This window comes from Limulus polyphemus, unplaced genomic scaffold (assembly GCF_000517525.1).
Source record: "Limulus polyphemus unplaced genomic scaffold, Limulus_polyphemus-2.1.2 Scaffold0, whole genome shotgun sequence".
NCBI lineage: Eukaryota > Metazoa > Arthropoda > Merostomata > Xiphosura > Limulidae > Limulus > Limulus polyphemus.
In genome coordinates this window covers 3412909-3421869 of record NW_013665610.1, presented here as the reverse complement: position 1 = coordinate 3421869, position 8961 = coordinate 3412909, and the positions used below count along the sequence as shown (strand labels likewise).

At 31.6% G+C, this 8961-nt stretch overlaps 1 protein-coding gene and 1 long non-coding RNA gene across 3 annotated transcripts in view; one reads left to right on the top strand and one right to left on the bottom strand.

The window, feature by feature from the left end:
* Positions 1–1168, top strand: part of LOC111085108 — a 4488-nt gene extending 3320 nt beyond the window's left edge. Inside the window, exon 2 of the long non-coding RNA XR_002609961.1 lies at positions 549–1168. This is a non-coding gene — a long non-coding RNA (uncharacterized LOC111085108). The remainder of the gene's footprint in view (positions 1–548) is intronic.
* A 4191-nt stretch (positions 1169–5359) lies between these two features.
* On the bottom strand, positions 5360–8737 carry LOC106458621 (actin, clone 403-like). Of its 2 annotated transcripts, none has more exons than XM_013918183.2 (5): positions 8705–8737; positions 7792–7948; positions 7122–7361; positions 6694–6940; positions 5360–6285 (listed from the first exon to the last, which is right to left on the bottom strand). In XM_013918183.2, exons 2-5 carry the CDS (start codon positions 7915–7917, stop codon positions 5768–5770), a joined length of 1131 nt encoding a protein of 376 aa, XP_013773637.1. In that variant the 5' UTR covers positions 7918–7948; positions 8705–8737; the 3' UTR covers positions 5360–5767. The 2 variants fall into 2 exon arrangements, with proteins under 2 accessions (XP_013773637.1, XP_022237957.1); XM_022382249.1 differs by lacking the exon at positions 8705–8737 and adding an exon at positions 8629–8646 and having other exon boundaries at positions 5768–6285.
* Between the last annotated feature and the right edge of the window lie 224 nt (positions 8738–8961).

The window sequence follows — 8961 nt, the reverse complement described above, 5'->3', positions numbered from 1 at the left end:
CACGTAGTTTTGAGACTAAAATACGTAGATTTCACAAAAAGTAATCAGGATGAATGAGGATACATATTCGTTTGACATCAGTGTTCTTCCCTTTTCTTCAGTTTCTTTGTATTTTTATTAACAAACATAATAATAAAAAATGTTCATTGTGGTAAACGAAATAAAAATTGGATCTAAGTAAGAGTTTTCTCTTCCCGATTTGTAAAAAAAAATCCTTATGTGATAGAAACAAATGAATGTTATTTTCAAAATCTGTTTAGCTGAACTATGAAAAATTCATTATTAAACCCAAAACAAATTTTATGAAGTTTAATTTCACAGGTCTGTGTTATTGGTCATTTTACATGATTTTTGCCAAAAATATTTTACAGCTATGAAGGCAGACTTAACTACCATGTATGACACAGTTATGTTTTATGATATTTTAGAAATGAATGTAAGGATCTGGAATTATCCAGGTATCACATTATGAGTTTTATTTTTTAGAAAATGCAATGGGATAAGTTCATAATTCAAAAATATCTAATGAATACTTTTCCCCCTCACAGGTTTACCAGACCTGGAGTGATTGAACCATCCAGTACCACTAAAACAAAATTTATAATTACCTAGGCTCAGTATGAGCATTTCCTGGGTCATAATTTCTGTGGTTGCTAAAAATCCCCAAGTTTTAAAACTGTTCCAGGGCTTCAGTGTTAATAACACAATTCCTCCATTCTTTGATAGTTATATCAATTAAAGTTACGTTTTGTCATCACATGTCAGAGAGTAAAGTAGAATAGTACAATTGTTGAAATTTAAAAATTTATATGCAAAAACAATGCCTATTTAGACAGTTATCAGGGATGCTCAAATGTATGCCTGTTTTTTTTTTCTCAAATGTTGGTAATAATATTAAATCTCAAAGTAGTAGATTTTCCATGATATATATGTGCGTTTGTTGTCTTCAAAATTCTCAATTATTTTCTGAGAAGCTTATGAAACTTGTGTGAATTATATTTTAGCACTTACAAAAAAGAAAGAGAAGATTTCAAAAATATTACTCAAAAACTCTTAAGTCTGTTTTGATTAATTATTTTTATTTAATAATTATACTTGACACTTTGGTCCTGGAACTTATTTGGAAGAGAAGAAGAAAAAAAGTGTTGTTTTTTTATACATACCTCCCAAAATATAGTGTAAACTTGCATCAGAATTGAAAGAACATAAGTATTGGGTGGATGCCTATGTTTATTTTTTTCTGTAAACCTTAAAAAATATTTAACTGAACTACTTGTTTTGCATTTTGAGTGTGAATTTTTTCACAATTTCCGACTTCAAAAGTATAATATGAGCATATACTTTGTTTTTAGTTTATAATTCCCATAATGTAGGAAGATTTGTTTAACACAAATACAGTTTAATAAAATAAAAACTTGTATAGTGTTGTTTGGTTATAATTAGTTATTGTGCTATGTTAACATTAAAAATTCGTCTCTTAATTAGCATGTAAACTGTATTTCTAAAATTTGTGTTAATAAAAGAAAGAAAAATAATTTCCTCGGGTGACTGTTGTGAGTAAATTACTGAGATTAATACAAAATAATTTATATAAACTTCGTCACAAAAACACAACATCAAGAAGTACAGTAGAGGAATGAATGGATTTTTTATTGTAATTCCACAGTTATTGTTTTTTTCACTCAAATATTTATATCGGCAGTTATCTTTAAAATTTACCTAAATGAAATAATATTTCAACCTCTATACATTCGTCCTTGTTAAAAGGAAAACTTTTATTTAGTTTCTATGTTTCTCATTTAATATTCAAAGTTACTAATAAATTTTTCAACATCCAGGCTACAGGAAGTTCATGAAAAAAGGTATCATAATAATTATAACTTAATTAAACTGAGTAAATGAAAAAGTTGGACTCAGTACAGCTAATAATAGAAAAGCTTATAACTGTTAATATATTTTATGGTTTGCTATACGTCGGTATCTTATTCTTTGTGCTGAAAAACGAAAAAATCAGTTTTCTTTCTGAACCTTCAAAAAACGTGGTTTTCTATAAAAAATGGAAAAGTTTGCTATCATATAGAATTGAAATTTTTTTCAAGCTAGCGAATGCATATGAAGGGTATTTTCTTTAATTTTCGAATGAACGAATGTGTGTCAATATTTTCCAAATGCGAAAAAACACTATGTAAAGGCGCGTATTCATAAATGTTTGATTTTATTATTACCAAATAAATAAGTTACTTATCCATTAATAAATGTGTTCTTTTTTATTTCTGTCAACTTCTTGGCCTTCGATAATAGATCACATCTGTTGACCTGTGGGTATGTTGTATACCATCAACATTGTCGATCTTAAGACCTTTTAGTATTACTTGAATGTCGAATACATTGAAGATAAAAGTTCCACCTTTTACCATGTTTAGGAAGTAAAATATTAATAATTGCCCCTACATTTAATGAATTAGTATGTTTGCATTGTCTGTTTATGGCGTTCTTTGCAGATCTCTAGGTTGCACGCAGCAATGGTTGAATGAGTCTATACGATTTTGAAAATATTTTTGTTTTTACAACCGCTATGAGGGGTAATTTTTTTGAGCTCAACAATAATACTTGGAATGAGATATGTGTATACAATTTAAAACTGGATCGAGTTTATTACCACCTTCCCAGTTACTTTAACCAAAGCCTGCCTCCAACATTATCCTATACAACACTGTTGAATTGATAACGTTGACAGAAAGCTTTAAAACATATTTTAAATATATAATTATGGGTACTTTTTTAGCAAGTTTATTGAAAATTTTCTTCACTCGACGTATGTATATTTTATACTATTATATTCTAAGTAATACTTTTTATATTTCAGAACATTACTTGCAGCATAGTTTTGTAATATCTTGGTTGAATTTAACGAAAAGGAATTTTTTAAAATCATGTATTCACAGATACATTCTTGATACTTTTTAAAGATCTGAATTTATGAAATACGATTAACCTCAGCAGAATTTTGTTTAAAAGAAATAAACCAAGTTTTAAGGAAATACTTTATTGATGCGAATTTAATAAGCCTGATATTTGTGTATAAAAAAAGTATTTAAAATCACGTTTTTCACATTCTTCTTAATTTGTCCATTTTGGATTTCATATTAAAAGTGTAGAAAAATAGCATTTCGGATTTATCTTTACTCCAAAAATCACTGCCTGGAGCTGGTCTATGAGGAATAAAACTTTATCTGGACTGTTACTTATAATTTTATATACCCAATAAAATAATTTCAAAGTTAGGGTTTAAATGCTGAAACCTGGCAAAGTATTATAGCTGAATATCTGTGTTCAAATCTATATTGATGATACAGCACAACGAATTAAGATTAACAACTTTAAAATATTATGCAATGAGAACAACATTAATAGAATAAAAATAAAAGAAGCATCAATCATTCGTGAAATAAAACCTAATATCAAAACATAGGTGTCTCCCTATATGTTTTGTAAATTGGAAAAATGCTTGCGCAGTAATTTACAAAATAGAAACAGTTATCTAATTATGACCATACGAGTAGTCGAAACGTCGTAAAAAAGTTAAATTAAAGTAAACAATCCACTCAAAACCCGTATCTTTGGACTTTTATCCATATTAGTGATGTTTATTTACATTATCCTTAATTTATCCATTTCTGGTTTTAAGCCACAAGTACACATGCAAAAAAGCATTTCAGAACTATTTTTATTCTTCAACAAATCTCTGTGTAGTTTGGGTGATTTTTATCACAAATGGGCCTATTAGATATTAATACTTCACTAACTTTCATTATAATCTACAATAGACGTTGCCAGGTTGTAAGGATCGCGGTTTCGAATCCCCGTCCCACAAAATAGGCTCGCCCTTTCAGCCGTGGAGGCTTAATAACGTACAATCAATCCCACTATTCGTTGGTAAAATGAGTGGGTGGTAATGACTAGGTGCCTTCAGTCTAGTCTTACACTGCTAAATTAAAGATGGCTAGCGCAGATAGCCCTTGTGTAGCTTTGCGCAAAATTCAATATAATAAACGTAGGGCCCACTCAATAGCTTCGTAATAACATGCAAAAATGAGTGATCACTTTATTTTCATATTAAAATATATACATGCGACGTCTTGCCTAGTAGTTTAAATTTTAAAATGCAATGCAGTGGGAAGGTCCATGTAATAAATGATAACTCAATAATTATTATTGAATGCGTCTCTTCTCATACGGTCGACATCATATGATGCAAGAAAATTCGCGAATCTTTGCGCCTAGGGTGGTAGGCAGACTTACACAAGCCGCAAACGAAGTTGAAAAAGAAGAGCGTCCTATCTGTTACGTTGTATTTAACTATGTGTGTGTATATATATATTACTCGTGTTATTCACAGCGTATTTTAATATAATAGCAACGATAAAGTTGCAATATTTTAATACTTAGTTGAGTTATTTAAATATATATTTTTTGATAAATGGATAAAACCAAGTAACATCTCATATATATAAGTGTATCGACTATTATTCGATAGTACTTCAGGGAAGATATTTCCCAAATTACACATTTAAATCTACGACATTGTAGTATATTTACCATATTAATAATAATAATTATACTTTATAATTCAGATGTCAAAGTAGTAAGATCAATCAATATAACTGTTCAAAATGCTCATGTAGTTTTTGCTAAAAGTTCAAATATTTACGTTAAATGTACGTTTATTTGTGCATGTCATTGATTTGTTTTAAAACTACCCCTTTCTAACAAAGTTTAAATCGCGGGTATGAGAAATAGCGAAAATTAAGTCGAGTTCTGCGCTGGTAAATATACAATTCCTATATTGCTTTCTTAAATATTACTATGACAGCGAGAAAGTAAACCCTACCGACCAAAAGACAGTATCGCACAATACCAGTCAGATTTTGTTGAACTACCAAGACTATATTTGCTTCCCCACCACCAAAATGGTATTTCAAAGAAATGATGACGTATAAACCTGATCTGTTGCATGATTCGCTACTTGTGCTACAAGTTTCGCAAAGTTCACTGCTCATCCATCAGTTGTGAGTAGAGAACTATACATCAAAACCAAACAAATTACGAAGGCCAATGTTTCAATACGAACACAGGTCAAACTTCAACCAGATAAATTTACTACAGTTCCCAATTACCATTTCACCTTTCAGTGACAACTTGCGGGGTATTTATGTATTAGATACCACAATTACTTACTTTGAAACTTTTAGTTATTGTTGTAAATATCTGTGCGTTTACTAACCTGTTAGGTCTACAAGTCTAATTAGTTACTTTACTATTGAAGACTGTTTACCTAATGCTGGACAACCACCAAGTACAGTTTTTAAACAAACAACTTTATTCAGCTTTAGTTTACAACAAAATTTATATAAATTATATTGTAGCAAAGTCAAGTTGAGATTAGAATAATTTCTTCAACTTGTGTCTTGGGATGTAAAGCATACACGTAGGGAAAAAAAAAATATATATATATATATAAATTAACTATGAATATAAAAACGGCTCTGGAATGCAGTGTGCAACTTTGACCACACAAGCGTAGTGCAAAAAATGTTTCAGTGACTGCCGGTGAAATTTGTTTCGTTATCAAAAATGTTGAAAGATTTAAAATGATAGTTACTCCACTTATTCAAGTAATCTATTGAGGTCTCTTGCTCACGTCACTGTCCTGGTTTATTCCTCAAATCCTTGGTTGATATTTATATAAATGATTCACGAAATAATCTTAGAAACATTTACGGTGAACAATGCTGGGTCCAGATTCGTCGTATTCCTGTTTGGAAATCCACATCTGCTGGAAAGTTGACAGAGAAGCTAGGATGGAACCTCCAATCCAAACAGAGTACTTCCTTTCTGGGGGTGCGATAATTTTAATCTTCATTGTACTAGGAGCTAAAGCAGTGATTTCTTTCTGCATTCTGTCTGCAATCCCAGGGAACATTGTGCTACCACCTGACAGCACAGTGTTTGCATACAAATCTTTACGAATATCAACGTCACATTTCATAATTGAATTGAAAGTGGTCTCATGAATACCACAAGATTCCATTCCAAGGAAAGAAGGTTGGAACATTGCTTCTGGACAACGGAATCTTTCATTCCCAATGGTGATGACCTGGCCATCAGGGAGTTCATAAGACTTCTCCAATGAAGAGGAGTTAGCAGCTGTGCCCATTTCTTGCTCAAAGTCCAGAGCTACATAACATAGTTTTTCTTTAATGTCACGAACTATTTCACGCTCAGCTGCAAAGAGAAGGAAAAAGGGCTTAAGAAATTAAAGGCAGATTGATGTCTAGTCTGAAACGAAGGTAAGCGGTGAAACAAACTTACAAGTATCTGCAGTCCTTATAATATGTATTTTTACATTATCTATGTCATGATGACTCAAGTGTAGACATCCTTAACAGAAATTACCTTAAACTTCTTCCCCAGGAACTTATTTCTACCATACGCTTAGTTCAACTATTTTTAAGGGTATACACAAGCTTATGTCCCTGAAGAAGCTTTACATAAAATCCAGGATTATAAACAGGAATGTTCTTTGGAGTTAACAGGTAATTATTTTTTTTAAAGCATCTCTAGTCAAGACTTTGCATGGATTAAATAAATTCAATAATATATTTGAGCAGTACACTAAGAAAAACGTAATACCTGTGGTTGTGAAACTGTAACCACGTTCAGTCAAGATTTTCATTAAATAATCTGTAAGGTCACGACCAGCCAAGTCCAGCCTTAGAATAGCATGTGGCAGAGCATAACCTTCGTAAATTGGTACAGTGTGGGAAACACCGTCACCACTGTCTAACACAATACCTGTGGTACGACCAGAAGCATACAGGGACAGCACAGCTTGAATGGCTACGTACATGGCGGGAGTGTTGAAGGTTTCAAACATTATCTGAAAAGGACAGGTTTTGATTTACATGAACATACCATTTTAGGCTATGGGTTAGAATATCAATAAAAATATATTTATACTGTCTTTTTATTATTACTGCAGTATTAAAGTTGTCTGCTGCGGTGTGTAATATTATGTATACTCTTGACATTTAAACTTACAATAATTCAAACGTCAATACCTGTGTCATCTTTTCCCTGTTGGCCTTGGGGTTAAGAGGAGCTTCAGTTAACAGAACGGGATGTTCTTCTGGAGCTACACGAAGTTCATTATAGAAAGTGTGATGCCAAATTTTTTCCATATCATCCCAGTTGGTTACAATACCATGTTCTATTGGGTATTTTAATGTGAGGATACCACGCTTACTCTGGGCTTCATCTCCAACGTAACTATCTTTCTGACCCATACCAACCATCACACCCTATACAGAATTAAAATAAAAGGTAAATCTTTTCAACAGAAGAGACACATTCAAAATTTCATTATTCTTAGTTAGGAAATAACCTGTAATAGTAAAAATTGAATCAAAAATGACATGAGTTTATATCAACTTAATTAAGATTAAGACTTTAGAGCTTAATGTAACAAGAATGAAAACTTTAAGCATTGCAATACGAGATGAAAAAAGGCCTATACTCTGAAAGTAAAATTTTTTTTATATGTACGTAGTTTACAATTCCTTCTATTACGGCTATAGGTAGGCGAAGGAAATTACGTGTACATTATTAATCTAGTGGAATTTGGAAGTAAAAAAAACTATTAGCATTTTTACATTTTATCTTCTTACTGGGTTCCACAGAGAATTCGGTTATCAAATCTTAAAACTAAAACAAATTTTAATTATATTTTACCTGATGTCTTGGGCGACCAACAATAGATGGGAAGACAGCACGGGGAGCATCATCCCCTGCAAAACCAGCCTTACACATTCCAGATCCATTGTCAACTACGAGGGCAGCAACATCGTCGTCACACATTTTTGTTTTTGTTTAGTAAAGTCGGGAAAAACTGTAATTAAGAAGAAAACTGCTATTTAGATCATTTTTTTCAAAACGGCAGCAAGTCTTTAGGAGAGGGTATGTACTTCTGTAAATGCTAGTACAAAGCCATTAAAAAAAGCTACGAATCAAATATTAACTTTCTCCTTACGAACACTGTTGAAAGTTTCATACAACTAGAATTTACTTGAGTCGTGGATAAATGAAGAATTTATGTAAATACCTTACGCACGATTAGCTTTATGCATTACATATTAATCTGTAATTCCACTTACCAGTGAATGAGTGATTAATTTTTAAATGTTGTAACAACTAACTTACGTTCTTACTTGGATGTTAAAAGCATAAACCTAAAATCACAAAAATGTTACCAACAAGGTAACGTTAGGCTTAACACATGAAATTTGTCTATATTATTAACATTGATTTCAGCCAAGATTAATGTAACTATCAAACTGTTAACTATTAAATACGGTTTCAGAAGTTAGATATACAAACCTTCACTGCAGTTACTTTTATTGTGTATTATTATTCTTACTAAAGTAAAGATATTAGCGAGTTAATTCTGGGCAAGAGTTTGTTATACTAAACAATTTTATGTTGTAGCCTCTTAAACAAACATAATATTAATACTATGTAATATCCTAACGTAAATTATATTTTCCGTTTGATAAGTTTCTAGTACCACACCTAAGATTACTGTTTCTACCCACGTAAGGAATAATCCTTTAGGTTTAACGATTTTTAACAAGCATGAAAAACTTACAAGAATTTAGAGCAACTTTATCCTTCGACTGTGATATTTAACTATCTGTGCTCACTAGTATAGAACTGAAGCTTTTATTCCACATGTACTTTATTCTAAGAACGTACCGGCGAACCGGCTACATTTTACCTAATATGGTACTGTAGTACAACAACTAGTATGTTTTGTGATTGGTCACTTTTGCAGAGCGCTTCGAAATGCGTCAACAAAATTGGCTTTCCAACCATCAGCAACCAATCAAATATTGTGAAGACATT